At 26.1% G+C, this 18479-nt stretch overlaps 4 protein-coding genes across 4 annotated transcripts; all 4 read right to left on the bottom strand.

The window, feature by feature from the left end:
• Window positions 1–5054: 5054 nt before the first annotated feature.
• LOC134830945 (troponin C, isoallergen Bla g 6.0101-like) lies at window positions 5055–5978 on the bottom strand. Its single transcript, XM_063844564.1, has 3 exons — window positions 5766–5978; window positions 5437–5703; window positions 5055–5305 (listed from the first exon to the last, which is right to left on the bottom strand). Exons 1-3 carry the CDS (start codon window positions 5863–5865, stop codon window positions 5145–5147), a joined length of 528 nt encoding a protein of 175 aa, XP_063700634.1. The 5' UTR covers window positions 5866–5978; the 3' UTR covers window positions 5055–5144.
• A 116-nt stretch (window positions 5979–6094) lies between these two features.
• On the bottom strand, window positions 6095–6862 carry LOC134830946 (troponin C-like). The gene is made up of 4 exons (XM_063844565.1): window positions 6756–6862; window positions 6666–6699; window positions 6340–6606; window positions 6095–6281 (listed from the first exon to the last, which is right to left on the bottom strand). Exons 1-4 carry the CDS (start codon window positions 6765–6767, stop codon window positions 6115–6117), a joined length of 480 nt encoding a protein of 159 aa, XP_063700635.1. The 5' UTR covers window positions 6768–6862; the 3' UTR covers window positions 6095–6114.
• Window positions 6863–8070: 1208 nt separating this feature from the next.
• Window positions 8071–11534, bottom strand: LOC134831252 (troponin C, isoallergen Bla g 6.0201-like). The gene is made up of 3 exons (XM_063844931.1): window positions 11439–11534; window positions 8687–8987; window positions 8071–8626 (listed from the first exon to the last, which is right to left on the bottom strand). Exons 1-3 carry the CDS (start codon window positions 11469–11471, stop codon window positions 8466–8468), a joined length of 495 nt encoding a protein of 164 aa, XP_063701001.1. The 5' UTR covers window positions 11472–11534; the 3' UTR covers window positions 8071–8465.
• A 2782-nt stretch (window positions 11535–14316) lies between these two features.
• On the bottom strand, window positions 14317–17839 carry LOC134828835 (troponin C-like). Its single transcript, XM_063841821.1, has 5 exons — window positions 17828–17839; window positions 15207–15240; window positions 14880–15146; window positions 14691–14822; window positions 14317–14380 (listed from the first exon to the last, which is right to left on the bottom strand). Exons 1-5 carry the CDS (start codon window positions 17837–17839, stop codon window positions 14352–14354), a joined length of 474 nt encoding a protein of 157 aa, XP_063697891.1. The 3' UTR covers window positions 14317–14351.
• Between the last annotated feature and the right edge of the window lie 640 nt (window positions 17840–18479).

The following is an 18479-nucleotide window of genomic DNA, read 5'->3' as shown; positions in this document are numbered from 1 at the left end:
GATGTCTTTTCAAGTACTGCTTAAATATCGCTTATTCAAAAAGGTTGTGAGTCTGACAGCACAAACAGCGACACACAATTCTTGTATTCTTCTCATTGTTTCAACTACCTGCCGTTGTGATTGGTATGGTTTCACCGTTTGGTGCATTGGAACAATATTTTCAAATCATTCGTGGGTGGGTTCTTTGTTCTCAAAGCCGAATAAACACTATTCTTTCATTGCAAACCATGAACCAGAGTTTTTGATCAATCTTTTGTAGTGTGGAAGCTCTCCAGTATAAACTCACTCACCATATATTTCCCTGATTTCTTCTATATGAAGCTTCAGTCACTGTTCTCTCTTGTCTTCCTAGACAATTTTGCACTCCGGAAGGTTGACTAATCTCTAAATACTTTTTATGACTCTTGTTAACCACCTAGAAATAATGTGGTCAAGAACGCCACAAAAAGTGTGGTAAAATGTTTTTAAAAAAGTTTTTCAACAAAAGTTAACATATTTAATCTTACCTTTTTTTATTAGACTCGTTGTATTAAAAACTCGAACTCACCATGTCCCATTAATATGGAATCCCCGCATAACAAAACTGTGCGCCAATAAACAATGTAAAATATGAAATGCAATCAACTAGTACTAATAGTATATCTTTCATTATATATTTAATTCGCATTCCTCTTTGTCTATGTTATAAAGTAAGTTAGAAAATGTACAAGAAACACACAAAAAAATGCGACATCGACATAATTTCTCTCTCCGTCTCCTTCTTTCTCGCGTCTTATAAAATATTGCTTGGCATTGTTTAACTTTTCATTCAATTTTATATCATAATTTAATATCTAAATAAGAAAAGAGGCAACTACTGTGTGGTGTGCGCGTATCGCGAATAATAATGCATGTAAAATAATAATAAATAATAAAATAATGAAAAATGTGTACGTCGTCGTCGTCGGTGCAGTGCACTGCTTGTGAATTAAAACATTTAGATATTTATTTATCCGTACAATGTGCACACTTTTTGTCTCAAGTATTTATATTTGAATTTTATCTTGAATAATATAATAAAATATGGGATGAAACCTACAAACTTTTCTCTTTGGCTACCGTATGTTTGTAGCATTTGTGAAATTCAGCATAATGTTTATAATAACAATAAATAATAATTGGAATTTTATTACGACCATTTATGTGTATCAATATAATTGTTGCTAAATTATTGTGACATAATATGGCTCTCCTCCACTTAAAAAAAACTGCACAATCAACTGCGAGAGAGAGTAAATTGTTATTATTTGTTTGTTATCCTAAATTGCTGCTTAAATGGATCGATTAAAAATTACACGAGAGTTACACAATAATTAAAAATGAAAACAAAAAATGTCGGAAGATTGGATAAGACACCGTGACCAAACTTTCTTGACCGGCAAAAGAGAGTCAATTAAGGTAATTTTAAATTTCAATTGCTTTTTCTTTCTTTCTCCGCATTCAAACATTTTTTTTCTTGCTGTCTTTCGTTGCATGTCTCGTATTTCATCTTTTTTCCGCCAATTTCAATAAATATATTCAATTTTAATGTGTGATCCAATTAAATTGATTCACACACCATGAATTCAATTCATTCGATGGATTTGTTTTTTCTTCACTCGCCTTGTATACAAAAAAAAAGTTATAATAACAATTTATGTATTCACGTTATTATTATTATTGTTTTTTATTTTCGTGTGTAATGTACATTTACCTCGTCTAGTCTGTCTTTCTTGTCTGTCTGCATAATCATCATTTGAATAATTTTTTCTGTAATAAAGAAAAATTTATTACAAAATCGAATTGTTTGAAGATTTCAGTGCACAAAAGTGCAGCTGGGACAACAATGCAGGACGTAACTTGTAATTTTATAAAAAAAAAATAACAGTCCTGATGCAGCAAAAAAAACGGTTGCAATGACAATAAAGAGAGACAAGTCATAAATTTCCAGGTTGTCGTTAATGTTATAGATCCAGTCAATCCAATCGCTCTAATTCACATATATTTTATTTATTTCTAAAAACAAACATTCATGTCGCGTCTCGTCACCACATACTGTGTGAAAAATTTGCATAACTTCTTCGGTTTTCTAAAACTCGCTAAGTGCAATGCATATATTTCTATTCTCTTACCACATCAAGTCGTTGCTCTAGAAATTCGTTTAATAATAATGGTGGGTAATAATAATCCAAATACAAGACACATGTTTTGATTTTGATTCACTAAATACATATTACTACCGTGTCAATTGACAATAAATGTGTAAGAAAGAAATAAATTGCAAGGACTTTTGTCGAGGAGTGTGGCGAATTTGATGTGAGCGCTTTTTATTGCTTCTTTAAAAATTTCAAATCTTCTCATTGCCTGCCTAAAATGTCTTCTTATGAAGGTTGAACTTAATATTGTGTAGATCCTGCCACGTTAATCCAATCATCCGCTCAAGTAAATTACACTGACCGATATCAGTTTAAAAATTGTTCCTTAGATTGTTTTGTAAAGTGTTATAATTCCTGAGAATGTTTTAAATGTCTTCCTTTTTTTCCTTCCTGTAGTTTGACATAAATTAATTTCTTTTTTTAAATCTTTTGTGTGAAATCTTTAAATCTTTTCTAACTTTTTTCATTTCTTTCTATTTTTATCAATTATTATTTTTATTTTAATTTAAGATTAATTTTTATTTCGTTCACTTATTTTTAAGTTCAATTTTTGATGTTTTTTTTTTTCTGAAGAGTTTCGACGAAATCTTGGACATATTAAGATCGTTCACTTATTTTCGTGTGATGTTTTTATGAAGATTGCTCGTTTGACTTTACTTCTCTGGTCGAAGCCAATTTTTCGAAGTTATCACCTAACCAAAGATAGTTCATAAAATCCTTTTATTGACAAAAATGTTTCGGAATAGCATAAAATATTTTAGGGATTTGGAGTTAGAAAATGCGGTATACCAATCATCTTGGAAGTCTTCTTGACGACAATTAACATAAGTACGTTTCTTTTGAGCGATGGTTGAGAGAGGTCAGTCAGTAACAGCTATCGCCAGTTCCATTGACGTCCTTTGACGGCTTACCAGTCCGATTAGTTTTTAGTTTTTCACTTGTCATTTTGTTCGTACATCGTTTGATTTGAGAATTGATCTTATTTCTCCATCCTGCTTAAAAATTATTTTCCTTTTCTCTTTTATACACAAACTTAATACGTTTAGAACTCTTATTTTTTTTTTTTGTTTTATCATCTTATATGATAATCACGAAATTCTTCACTTTCCATGTTTTATGATCTCTATAATTAAAAATTTACTTCTGAAACTAAAAGAAATCTTTTAATATGTAAAAGGCTTTATAAAACTTACCAAATATCTCACTAAAATTCTCCATCTCACAGACAGACGTCCCTAACCTTCACTTTTTTCACAAGTAACGCACTTCATAAAAAATAAGTATAGGCTTCACCTGATCATGTGTGTTTGTTGTCTCTCGTTGTGTCGTTTTTCTGCAAACCGTATTATTTTAACAGTCAAACTACCTGCTATTTTATTGGTATTTCGTGTAGCGAACAAACGATTTTTTGCATGTTTTTCAGCTTCTGCGGTTGTCGTCGTCATCGTACATTGTTACAGGCAACTGAACACCAATAACTAGATTGCATCAAAGTATTTATTTGTTCTAAATTGTAATAAAATATTAATAATTGTAATTGTATCATTTTGCAACAATAAATAAATATATGAATTATTTACCCATTGTCTTCTGTGGTTAGAAGATGACAACATCTCGGTCTAAATGCCCAAAAATGGCAAAAAATTTTCAAAATTTATGGGTTACTAAGTCAGCTGTTTCTAGTTGATTTATTAGCTTCTAAATAAAAAAAAATTAATTCTTATAACAACTGACCACCATCAGTGAAGTTGTTTGAACAAGTAACAAAAGTATTTGTTCGCTTTAAACACCATTTAAAAGGGCTTTTGAATGTAATTAATTGTTACCATTTTCTTTGTTGTTACCTATTAACTATATTTGCATGTTAGGTAATAAAATATCTGTGGAGAACGAAAATCTTGTTAGTAGTAACACAATGCGGTTTATGATACCAACCACATGTTAAGCCTTGTTGTCCAACTCTAACGAGTTGCTTGTATCCCCGAAGACATGCGATTGAAGCTGATATTGAAGACGTGACGACAGTCATCTGGAAAAGAGGTCACGTATTCAATAATCAATCAATTTTTTTTTCCAACCATAAATTTTATGCTCCAGCCGTTTATGAAATAATATTTTTAGCACTTTTCACATCGTATGTCGCATGGATGCAGCTTAAACTTTAAAAAGCAGCAATATGTTATTTATTGCCCGTCTAAGTAGTCGAGTTTTTCAAAATTTAAAAAACATGTCACAACTTCTTTGGTACCAACTTAGTGTGTGAATTGCATATGTCGACAATTATAAGCAACTTTAGCTACTTTGTTGCAGCTTACCAGCAAGTTCAATCAACTGTTTAGTAAGTATAGGAAATAATTTTGCAAGTCCTTTAATATTTACACAGTGAGTGATCACGACACGACCGACGAGTAATTTCAGTTAATCATCATCATAAATTTAATTCAGTCAACGAAATCACATCACACGAATGATTTATTTTTATAAATATCTCGTTGATTACGATTTTCTCGTGTATATGTGTAGCTGTCTGGTGCACTGTGACAATTTTTGTAAAGAAACACTTATCGTGCAAAAAAAATTCTTAAAAATAATAATAATAAGACGAAAATGAGAGAGACACATTAATCAAAAACAAGCGCGCTCTATAATAATAAAAATAGAACCACTAATAAGATTTACGATGATTGATATTTTTAACGGGATAGGGTGTGAACAATTCTTACCTTAGTATAATTCACCTGTAGCCGAAGGTCGGTGCTTTTGCGCAAATGTAATCAGCAAAAATCGCCGAGAGCAGGATATTTAAATGGACATTTAATTGCAAACAGCAGTTGGTTAACATGAAATGGGCATGAAATAAAATAACCAGAGCGTGATATTTGTCATTTGTTTTAATTCCTCAGTAGATTAGATGCATCGTATGTGAACCAAAACAAGTTTCGTATAAAAAAATGTTCGATTTTAATTTTTTTATTCGCCAACCATGACAGCGAGGAACTCCTCGAACTCAATGCGACCTGAGCCATCAACGTCAACTTCCTCAACGACGTCATTCAATTCGTTCTCGGGCAATTCGGGTTCGATTTCCTTGATGATCGCTTTGAACTCGGCAATGTCCAAGTAGCCTTTGTCTGGAAATTTTTACAAAATTTCATTTAAAATTTTGAAATTTAACAGCATTTTTTAAAAAATTTGCAATTTTTTTAATTGGCATCCCAAAATGGCAAAAAAAAATTTTTCTTAAAAAGGCAAAATAACTTACGTTCTTTATCGAAAATCATGAAAACTTGTCTCAACTCAGCGTAAACTTTGTTATAGTCATCTTCAGGCTCAATGAATCTCTGGGCCAATTCAATGTATTCACCGAACTCAATGGTACCGGATCCGTTGGCATCAACTTCCTTGATGAGTTTTTCCAACTCTTCTTCCTTCATCTTGACACCCAAGGTGCTCAAGGTAGTTGGAATGATCTTCAAGGGACATAATCCAGTCTTTTCAATGTCGAATTGATCGAAAATTTCTTTCAACACTAAAATTTAATTTTTTTTTTTTAAATTATTTCTTTGCAAAAATTTAAAACTTTTAACTAACATCTCATTTGTTCCTTGTTGTAAGTGGGTTCATTGTCAATCAAAATATTGATTGGCTCAGTGGGGATATTAAGTGGTGGCCTTTCCTTATGCTTGCCCATGGCTCTGCTGAAAAATTACTTTGTAAAGAGAAAAAAAATTGAACTTTTACCGATTTGATCAGTCAACGATCAACCTTTGTCTAGACGATATGAATGACCAAGACCTGTTTAAATAAATTTCTTTCGCTTACAGCTGTTTGTATTTTTAAAACTATTAAAGGCACGTTTCAACTTTGACCCGGCATATCAAGTCGACTCGTATTAGTTAAGAAGAAAGAAAAATCTTAAATTTAATTTAAAAATTTTAATTTATTCATCAGCTCCAATCATAACTTCCAAAAACTCCTCGAATTCAATGCGGCCTGAGCCATCAGCATCAACTTCATCGACAATGTCGTCCAATTCTTGGTCGGGAAGTTCAGGTTCGATTTCTTTCAACACTGATTTGAATTCAGCTAGTTCAAGGTAACCCTTATCTACAAATTTTTTATGGATTTTTGACTTTTTGAATGGAAAAAATTCAAAAATACTCACTGGCTTTATCGAAAATCATGAAAACTTGTCTCAACTCTGAGTAGACTTGTTTGTAATCCTCCTCAGGCTCGATGTAAATTTTAGCTAACTCAACGTATTCATTAAATTCAATCATGCCGGAGCCATTTTTGTCGACTTCTTTGCAAAGTGCCTCCAATTCTTCCTCCTTCAACTTGACACCCAACGTGGTAAGGGTCGTTGGGATAATATCCAAGGAACAATGACCGGTTTTTTCGAAATCGAATTCCTCGAAAATTTTTTTGAGCACTGTCAAAGATCATAAAACTTAAAAAAGATTTTTTTTCAAGAGAAAGAAAAAAACTTACATTCCATTTGCTCTTTGTTATATTGTGGCTCATCCTAAAAAATAATAAAACCCTTAAAAATTTTCTAGAAGTAGACGCCTGGTTGTTTACCTTTAAACCCATTTTCGCCTAACTTTTAAATTTTATGAAAAGAAACTGCAAAAAAACGTCCTCACAGCTGTCGATCAAGGTAATTATTGTAAAGAGCGACGTTGATTGATCTGATATTTATTAAGGATTTCATCGGAATTCCCTTTCTAATTGTTTAAACAAATTTTTTAGCAACTTTGTGGTACATTGTAGTTTTATCAAATTAACTCGAAAGAGGTCAGTTGAGTGAAAATTAATTTTCTAAGGGACAAAAGCTGTTTTTATGACGAATTTTATTCATTCTGAATTTTAGGCTTGAAGATTTTCTTAAAAAATGTTTTCCAAAAATTTTATTTTGCATCAGATTTTACAATTTATAAGTCAAAAATAACCTCATCAGATTAAAAAAAAACTTAATTTTTTCTTTTAAAAAATTTCAAAAGCTGTAATTTAAAAAAAAAATTAAATTGAAATTTTCCAAACATTTGAAAAATTTTTGTTTCTTATTTTTAAAAAAAATATAAAATTTAGTTTTTAAAAATTTTTTGCATTTTTAATTAAATTTTTTTTTAATTAATTTTTTTTTTAATTTTTGCAATAAAAAATATAAAAACTTAACTTAAAAAGAACTTTATAAAAAAACTAAATAAAAATTCAAAAAATTTTTAGCTTAAAATATTAAGAAAATTAATTAAAATTTAATTTTTAAATTTTTTTTTCCATTTTCAAATGATTTTTTTTTTTCAAAAAAATATTTTCTACATTTTTTTAATTGAAATAAATAAAAAAAAAATATAAATAAAACTTAAACAAAAAATAAAAATTTTCAAAAATTCAAAAAAGAGAAAAAAAAATTAATTTTTAAAAAAAATTTGAATTATAAATATTTTTTTTTCATTTAAAATCAACAAAAATTTTTAACCCAAATAAAAATTAAGAGCCACTTGGGCGCCACAAACAGAAAAGAAGTCAAGTACATGCTCCCAGCCTTCATTTTCGGTGCTCGATATATTTATTAAATTTACAGTCCGTTATAAATTGTAATGACATGTCGCGCGACGATAAATTATTAATAAATATATTTATCGGCGCTCGTTATCACAACCAATAACAATCACCATCATTGTCGTCGTTTGTCGCACAGACGTCTCTATTAATACCTCGCCTTCAGCCAAGAACGATAAAATCTGCTGCTTTAGTACAAAAAATGCCTCGAGACTGCTATGACGCGCGCTCAATTAAAAGTTATCGGCTTTAATCGATTTTGTGGATTATTTTTTGGGCAAAATAGATCGGATTACTTACAATTAAAATTTAAATTAAAAAAAAAATAAAATTCAGCAAAAAATCTCTCTTTATTATCTTTTCTTTTTTTTTGCCAGGAAGTAGTCACATTTCAGTCATACAGTGTGTCGGTCTCGGTATTTTTTGCGCTTGGCAATAAAAAATAAAATTTAATCCATAAAAATATGATTTCCTTATAGTTTTTTTTTTGCTTGTTTGTTTGTCATCATTAATCTTTTTTTATCAAATATTTTAAAATTAATAAAATTTTTACAATTACAATAAATTATTTAACATGTTTCAAATAAATATATCTCTTTTCTGTGGTGTGATGTGTGAAGTGAAAAAAAAATAAAATTTTGCTCATAAATTTAATATTTAAAAAAAATATTTACGTATTTAATAAAAAAAAAACGAAAAAAAAAATAATAAAATCGCCGTGACAAATTATTCGCCAACCATAACCTCCAGAAATTCCTCAAATTCAATTTTACCTGAGCCATCGGCATCTACTTCCTTAACAAAATTATCCAATTCATCTTCGGGCAGGTCTGGCTCGATTTCCTTTATGATACTTTTGAATTCGTCTATTTCCAAATATCCTTTATCTAAGGGAAATTTTTGAAAAATTTTATTTTTGAAACTAAAAATATTGAGAAAAATCGTACTTTGCTTATCAAATATCATAAAAACTTCCTTAAGTTCGGCAGATAATCTTGTATAGTCGGGTTCTGGTTCAATATAACGACGTGCTAGCTCGAGAAATTCCTCAAAATCTATTAGGCCGGAACCGTCGGCATCTATTTCCGCTATAATTACGTCCAATTCTTCCTTTTCTGTCTTGACACCTAAGGTGCTAAGTATCGCTGGGATAATTTCCAGTGGACAATTGCCCGTGTTCGTGCTATCAAATGACTCAAAAATACTTTTGAGCATTATCATTTGTTGGGCATTGTATTGAGGGGCCTCCTAAATGTCATTTTTTTAATAAAAATAAATTTAAAAAAAAATTAATAAAAAAATATTTTTAATAAAAATTTTACTAAATTTTATTAAATAAAAATTATTTTTTTATTTAATAATTATTTAAAAATTAAATAATTTAAAATATTTAAATTTTAATTTAATTTTTTATTTATTTAAATTAAATAAAAATTATTTAAATTAATATTTTAAATTATTTAATTAAATAATTATTTTAAAAATAAAGAAACAAAGAGGAAACCACGAAAGAAATTTGTCATCTATCATTATAATTAAGTTGTTTTAAATTTTCAAGTTTTTTTTTCGTTTTATTTTCTTTTAATGACAGACAATTATAACAAATATATGAAGAATGTGTCACTAAAAGCGCGTGCGAGTGTATTTTTAACATTTATTATTATTATGATTGCAATGATGCATCCGAGTGCATTTGCAACTAACACAGATCTATCATACACCATTATTAATGACATTTATAAACATTTTATTATACGACACGACGACAAAAATGCACATGTTGCAAGAATCATAAAATTTATGAGAACGTTTTGGCAATTTTTGTGTTTGCTTTGGAATGGCCAGTGATCGCAAAGTGATTCAGTTTTTGCCAGAAACGTGAAAATTTTAAAGGGAAATCTATTGAAAAAAATAAAAATGGAAGCGCCAAGTAAATTTGAATCAAAATATTAATTTTTGAGCAATGGATTCTCCTAAAAAAATTTTTAAATCAGTAAATTCAATATTTTAAGGTTTTTCACCAAAATAAATCATCAAAAATTTTAATTAAATAAATAAATTTGTTTAATTTAATTTTTATTTGAAGGTTTTTTAAATTATTTTTTTTTACATATGATTAAATTTAAAAATATTTTTTTTAATTTTAAATGAATTGAATTTTAGAAAAATTAATTATTTTAATAAAAATATATTAAATTTTCGAAAATTAATAATTTTATCAAAAATAAATTTAATTTAAAAAAAACTACTAAATAAATTATTAAATTAAATTAAAATAATTAAGTTTTAAAAAAATATATTTTTTTAAATTAATTATTTTGTTAAAAATTTAATTTATTTTAAGATTTAGTTTTCATTAATTTTGATAAAATTTAAAAAAATTAAATTAAAGCAAACTATTTTAATTAATTTAAAAATTAAATAAAAATTTAAAATAAATTTTATTTAATAAAAAAAAAAATAGTTTAAGAAAAAAAAATGTTTTTATAGTATATTTTTTTTAATTTGGGAGTTTTTACTAAAATAATAAGAGGTCTGGCATTATTTTTTTATTTTTTAAATAAATCCTAGATTTTCCACTGGCTAAAAATCCCAAATTTCTATAATTTTACTTTTCTTTTTAAAAACTCAAAAAAATTATATCATTTTCATTGCCAAGAATTTTCCACAAAATAAAAAAAAAATGTTTTCCAAAATCCATTTAATTTTTTTAACGATTTTCCGCTGGAGACAAACGGAAATTTCGCACAATAAATTTTTATGAGACAAGACAAGATTTTTTTTTCACATTTTTTCTTCTTTAATATTTTTTTCCGTTAGAAAAGACACCACTTTTATCACTTTTTCCATTCATTTTTTTTGTTGTTGTTTGTCATTCGTGTGTAAATATAATTATTTTCAAATAAAAAATATTTTTATATTTTTTCCCATGGCACTCGCTGGCGACGACTAGCATGTTTGATCACATTTAAATAGAATTTCACACTGTGTCAGTCCAGCATCTAAATATATAACAAGTACTATTCCAGAGTTGTGCTGTGTTGACAAAACGAACGTATGGACACGTACATGTGAGAAATGTTTTTTTTTTGGACGATCACGATGGAAAAAATAGATATTTTAGAAAAGAGCACAAAATTTATCGTAGTAGGTGTTGTCACTCAATCACTGCGGAACATATTTCTCGGTTTGTTGTGATCTTGTTGTTGTTGTTGTCCATAGATGCACGCACGTTGCCGAAATTTGTCCATGGGAGGTGTATGATGTTTTGGAGCAACTGTGTGTGCGCGACTTTTATATTAGATACACATTTTTCAATTAAATTCACAGAATCACAATTTTTTCAATGGAAAACTTTATATTATGTTGTGTCTCTTTTTTTATTTGTGGATTTTTTTTTACTTTTTTTGGATTTTTATTAATTTTTTTCACTTTTTTGGAATTTTTCAAATATTTTTTTTAAATTTTTTAAATTATTTTTAATTTTTTTCGTTATCATTTTTTTACTTTTTTTTTTTGTAATTTAATCCATTTGACAAGGACAACAATTTTTTTCTTAATTCGATCACTTAATCCAAATTTCTAAAGAGCAACTCGACATTTGATGACAAATTTCCCGTTTTTCCTCGTTTTCCTCCTGATCACATCGACCTTTTTAAGGATTCTCGTGCATGAGCGATGGAAAAAAATTAATTGTACCTCTAAATGTAACGTTTCTACCGACATCTGCATGCTACAAACTACAAGACTACTACTAAAAATCTGTGATTTTCTGAAAATAATTTTTATTAACCACAAACCTATCCATACGCGATTTCATATGAGCGAGGAAAAGTGTTCGAGTCAGTAACGGAAAAGTGAGCAATTTTCGGGTGAATTGTGAGAAACTCTTGTGTGTTTGTCGCACGCACGCTCGCGTGTTTTGTTTGTGTGCGCGATGGATGGTCCAAAGGAATATAACAGAAGAAGCATTTGTTGAAGTAACCTGAATAATATTGTTGTCGTGGTGCGATCGCGAACGAACGTACTTTTTAATAGATAGATCTTGCTTTGTGGAAGACACTTTGCGAAAAATATTAAAATTTTATTAGAATTTTAGGGAGGAACGAAGGGACATTAAAAAGTTTGAAAGAATTATTTTTATTTTCAAATAAATTTAAAAGATATTTATTTTAAAAATAATAATAATAAATTAATAAAAATTTAATTTGAATAATTAATTATTAATTTTAATAATTAAATATTTTAAAGTTTTAAAATTACAATAAAGTTAATTTTAATTAATTTTAAAAATTATTAAATTATTTCTAGGGAAATTAATTAGTATTCTAGAAAATTTTATTTAACTTTAAGTCGATCAGATTTATTAAAAATTAATGAAAATTATTTAAAATAAAATTCAATAAAAAATTTAAATTTGAATATTAAAAATTGTTAAAAAAAATAAAAAATTTTCGAAAAAAAATTAAAAATAGGCAAATGATTTAAAAATATTGGAAAAATATTAATTATTAATAAAATAAATAAGTTAATTAACAAATAAATAATTTAATAAATTAATATTTAAATTAAGAAAAATGTTTAACTGAAATTTTCACGTCAAAATTTTGTTGTATTTTTATTTTATTTATTTATTTTTTATTTATTTATTATTTTTTGAAAATAATTTGATTATCCAAAAATGTTTTATGAAAAATTAATAAATTAAATAAAAAATTTTAATTTAACAAAAAAAATAATTTAATAATTAATTAAAATAAATTAATTAATTTTAAAAAAATTAATTTGTAAAATTTATAAATAATAAAAAAAAACAAATTAATTTTTCTTATTAATTTTCAACGAATGAATCAAAATATTAAAATTTTTTTTTAAATATATCAAAATATTAATAAACAAAAAACAAATTTATTTAAAATAAGTAAACTTTTTTAATATTAATATTTTTTAATTTAAATCTATTCATTAAAATAGAAACAATTTAGATGAATTATTATCTAAATTTTATAAAATTAAATTTGTAGTTAAAATTTAAAATAACTTAAATAAAATTAATGAAAATATGTTAAAAGAAGAATTTAAATAAAAATTAGGAATATTACTCAAAAATTTGAGAAAATTAATAATTTTCAATTAATATTTTAGAAAAAAAATACATTATCTAATTAATTAAAAATTTTAATTAAATAATCCAAGTAAATTAAATTAAATAAAAATTAATTTGAAAAATAAAAAATAATTAAAATTTAAAATATTTAAATAATCTTAATTTTTTAATAAATTAAATATTTTTAATTAATAATAATTGTAATTTAATAATTTTAAAAAATAATTAATTTTTTTAATTAAATTATAAATAAATACTCAAAAAATTAACATTTTTACTAAAATTCTTACGTCAAAATTTAGTTGCAAAATTTTTTTTGGCTCCTCAGATTCCTGCCTAATCCCGTGGCGTACATTCATTAATAATTGTTAAATAAAATAATAAATAAATAAACATCTTGAGCGCACATACACACTAAAACCCCGACAATACAAACCCAATATAAAATCGGATTTTAATTTGAGAGACTATATTTTTTGCTTTATTTACAGGAAATATGACATTCCACATATTTTGGAACACACTAAGTACGCGAAACTATGGAATAGTGGCACACAGAATCTCTCTCTCACTTATTTTATTTTAATATATATAAATTTTTACAATAAATAAAAAATTATATTTTTCCGAACACACATGAGTAAACAAGTTGTGTGCGATGCAGCACGTGTGTATCTACGGGGCCAGTGGACACCTTTTGCTGCGTTTATTTAAGTTATTTCATACATCATGAAGAAGATGATGATGATGAGTGTTTATTAAAAAGTCTCGTAGCAGCGGTAGAGATTTAATATTTTGGCATTTTTATCATTCTTTTTGATCTTGTGTTGATGGCAAATTAGTCTCTTTAGCAACTTTTTGTACAAAATTTTTTAATAAAAAAGCAGTTTAGTGGTCCGCCACTTAAATTTTATAAAAATTAAGTAATTCAAACGTAACTTTTAAAATTAAAAAATAACAAAAAATCATAAAAATGCACTTTATTGAATTTAATACGACGACTTTTGACCTAAAAAGGCATTAAGATGTCCATGAAATGCAAAAAATAACCATAAAAATATTTTTTTATTTTAAAATATTCGTTGAATCAAGTTTTTTATTAAGAAATTCTAAGAAAAAAAAATTCATTAATTTAAAAATTCATAATAAAAATTCATTAATTTTTTTTTTAAATTATAATTTTTGAGTCACCCTGTTTGCGTGATTTTGTTGTTATTTGATATAAATAAATATATTTTAATTTGAAAAATATTTTTCACACTGGACACGAGACACACTTTCAACGAGAAATACTTACCTCAGAGTAGAATTTAATGATGATAATTTTCTTCGTTTGGTCTCTTCGACTATGAATGAAGGTTTTTTTTTTCATTTTTTTTTAATTTTATTTATTTATAGTAAATTCATTAATAATATTAATAAATAATAATGTAAAATTGGATGGATGGTGAATAAAAGGGCGCGAAAATTGTCTCATTTTTATGTTTTGTACTAAAATTCATTCTCTATTCTCCTGTCATCACTTCCATAAATTCTGGAAATAGAAAAAAGGGCAGATCTGTTAATGGCTTTTCTTGAGCAATTTTTCGAAGAAAAAAAAAATCGTTTTGATCAAGGCCACGCACGTTTCGTAACAACTGCTGGAGAAAATTTTTATTTAACGATTCACACAAAATGTGCGAGCAGCAAAAAAAAATGTTATTAATTTAGATAAATTTTAAAAAAAATGTTTGGATGTCTTTGCCAAGTAATTTTTTTCTTCCTTTCGAATAAAAAACACACTTTTCGGTTGAATTTCTCATCATAGGTCATTTACTGGGCAAGTCATAATTTTTTTAACGTACCTTCGAAATCGACTGTGCCAGAGCCATCAGCATCAATTTCATCTACAATATCGTCGATTTCTTCCTCGGGAATGGCTCCGTCAAGCTCTCGCAAAATTTCTTTAAATGTGTCGAGTGTCAGGTAGCCTCGAGCTGTTAAAAATTATTTTTTTAGGTTAAAAAAAATTAATTTTTAAAAAATGGTCTCACCATCTTTGTCATACAACATAAAAGCTTCTCTCAATTCCTTCCGTAGGTTGTCGTAGTCCTCTTCGGGCTCAATAAATCGCTTTGCTAACTCAATGAACTCGTTGAAATCCAGTTCGCCAGATTCGTCTTCGTCAAATTCGTCGATAATGTCATCGAGTTCATCTTCTGTCAGTTTTACGTCTAGCGTTTCGAGAATTTCGCCAACTACTTCCGTGGATATTGAGCCGGTATTGTCGACGTCGTATGCGTTAAATGCCTCTTGGAGGACTAAAAAGTTTGGTTTAAATTAATGAAAATTTGACGAATTGAAATTATTTGGAGACTTACTTCTGGTTTGTTCTTTGCTTAGTTGTTTTTGATCCTGAAAAATTAAAAATAAATTAATTAATTAAAATTTAAAAAATTTATTAATATTTAAAAATGAAAAAATATTTAATTCATTAATTTAAATTAATTTTTATTTAAAAAAAATAATGATAGACAAAATTAATTGATAAAAAAAATTATTTAAATTAAATAAAATTAAGTAAATGAATGAATCTTACTACAAAAAGTAAAATATTTTTTAACAAATAAAATATTCAATTTTAAAAATAAAAATTTAAATATATCTAATTTTGAAAATAATTTTAAAAAAATATTAATTAGTTAATAATAACTTAATGATAAGTTAATTTAATTCAATTTAAATTTTAATTTGATTTTTTAAATTTAATTGATGCTCAAAATCTCTTATTTTTTTTTAATTCTGACTTGATCATTTAACTTGTAGAAAATAAAAATTTAACTCCTTCAAAAACTTAGGTTTTTTTTCATATTAATTAATTTTCATATTTATATTTCCAATTTGAATAAAAAGCCGTTTATTCATTTAAATATTTTCATGTAATTAATAGTTTAATAAATAATTAAGAGTTTCAAAATTAATTCAATCAAAATTTTCCAAGTAAGCAAATTCACTCTTTCTTTTATTATAAAATTTATTTATTTTTTTTTTTTTTTGATTCATTTAATTTTATTATTTTTGAATTATTTTTTTTTAACTTTAAAAATGTGTTTAGACTGATTTTTTTTTTGTTTTTATTTTATTTTTTATTTATTTTTTTTATTTATTCACTGTTTTTTTTATTTTCTAGATTATTCTAAAACAGTTCGATTTTTTTTTAATTTTTTTTTTATTTAAAAAAGGTCCAGATGAAAATTTATAATGTCATATTTATAATATTTTCTTATCACTTTCGCTTAATGATTTTATTTTTTATTTTAGCCAAATTTATCTCATTCATTAGTTTTTGAAAGAGTTCAATAAGTTTTGCCAACTTTAAATTTTTCTAGTTTTGATTTATTTTTTTTTTTTATAAATTTTTATCATAATTTCACTTTTTTTTATTCCAATTAATTCAAAAGTAATTAATTTTTATTTTATTTATTTGATCAACCAATAAGAAAACTCTAAAATTTTCACAGAAACTCACCATTTTATCTGTCTTTTGCACTTATCACACTATCACTTTCTTTTGATAAGAAATTACGATTTTTTATCGTTTTACACCCAACCGCCGACTAACTGTTCCGCTTGATTAGAAAGATGCAACTGCCGTAAAATAAATCAACTGCTCTACAACTTATCCTTCTGCTCTAAATTTTTGCATTATTTTTTTTTCTTTTATTTTAATTTTATAACTTTTGCACGTACAGCGGCACGACAATCGACAACATGAAACAACAACAAAAACACAGCAGCAGCATTTCTACCTAATTAATTTGCCTTCAATCAGAAAAAGAATATTTTGCATTAACATTGCGTGCAATCGTTGCAATCGATTTTATTTTTAAAAGTAATTGAGATGCGACAACGACAACGAAGACGTCGACATTTCGGTTCAATGCTGTGTGATAAACAACAACTGACTATAATTTCTGTGCCATCGCAGTCAATTTCGAGTGAAATTTAAATTTGTCCTAATCATGCCGCGCGATGACTCGTCGTCCATTCAGCGAAAAGAGACAATGCGATCCATTGAAGCGGAAAACCGAGCACATGTGCGACGCGATGCGATGACCAATGAAGCAACAATTTACTCTGCGCCGAAATTCCTCAAATCGACAAAAACGGTGAATATTCGAAAAATCTAAATTTATCAAGAAGCGTTTGTAGAACAAAAATTTTGTCATACGACGACGACGCCGATGCCTCTTGTGTGTGACCATGATTTCATATTTTATTTATTTTTATGTTAATTAATAATAATTTTAATGTACTTGCGCCTCGCGAGTGCGCAAAAAACGTACAAAAATGTTATTAATTGCCTCGCATTTCTCGTGTGTGAGTGTCGGTAAAATGGATGGAAATGGGCCCGATCGTAATTTATGCGAGAACATTTATGAAAGAGGTCTCCGCGCTAGCGTTGGACACACAAAATAGAAGTCTCAACTGCGTAATTTCCAGACAAGACGACATATATTGCTTAGATAATGGCAAAAAAAACATTTCAAGATTTTTATTCAAATTTATTTCAAAAATTATTTTAGAAGAAATTTGATTTTTTGTACGAAATTTTGTCTGTCTGATTTTTTTTTTTTAAAGAATTAAATTTTTGAGTTCTTCAGAAACTAACTTAATTAATAAATTAAAAAATAAATTCTTTTATTTTAAAAAATTACATGTTCAAAATTGACATTCCTCAATTTAAATAAAATCTAATCAAAATTTGATATAAAATAAATTGAATTAAAAAATTTATTTTATTTAATAAAATATTTCATAAAATAAAAAAAAAATTAAAAACAATTTAATAAAATTAAAAATGATAATTTTAAATATTAATGATAATTATTTAATAAAATTAATTAAATTAAATTAGATCAACCAAATTAATAAAAGACCTATAAAGATAAAACACAAAAAGTTTTTTTTTTAATTAAAGCCAGTCCAATTTTTTTTTAACTTTTTGTCCCATGTTCCCATGAAAATCCAATATGGCAAAATAAAAAAAAAATTAAATTTCATCAAAATTGGTCTTTTTTCATATTTTTCATAAAATTTCCCAAAATTTTTAAGAATTTTTGTATTGAAAATCGTATTTTAGCATGAGTTTTCTTCTTATTTATTTATTCAATGCCAAATTCTGGCAGCATCATTACAAAATTAATATACATTCATATTTTAAAAAACATATTTTACATTTAAAAATGCCAAATATACAATAAAAATTTAGAAAATTTTTTTTCAAAAAAAAATATTTTTACGAAATTTTTTTGTTTGTAAAAAAAATAACTAGATAAAAATTTATTTATTTTTGAAAAGATGATTTTTGATTTCTCGATATTCGAGCCGAATCGAATATTGGCATTTATTTTTCCATCATTTTGGCTTTTTTTTTATTTTTTTAATTAAAAAATGATAATTTTATAAAATTATTGTCGAAGAGGAAACCAAAAAAAATTAATTAATTTTTAATTATAAATTATTTAACTATGTTGATTTTAAAAAAATAATTATTGGAATGAAAATAAATAAAAATTAAATAATTAAAATTAAATAAAAATTTAAAAATAAAATTTAATTATATAAAAAATATAAAACTTAAGTCTGGATAT

This window comes from Culicoides brevitarsis, chromosome 2 (genome assembly GCF_036172545.1).
Source record: "Culicoides brevitarsis isolate CSIRO-B50_1 chromosome 2, AGI_CSIRO_Cbre_v1, whole genome shotgun sequence".
Taxonomy (NCBI): domain Eukaryota; kingdom Metazoa; phylum Arthropoda; class Insecta; order Diptera; family Ceratopogonidae; genus Culicoides; species Culicoides brevitarsis.
This window is presented reverse-complemented; position numbering and strand designations above follow the sequence as displayed.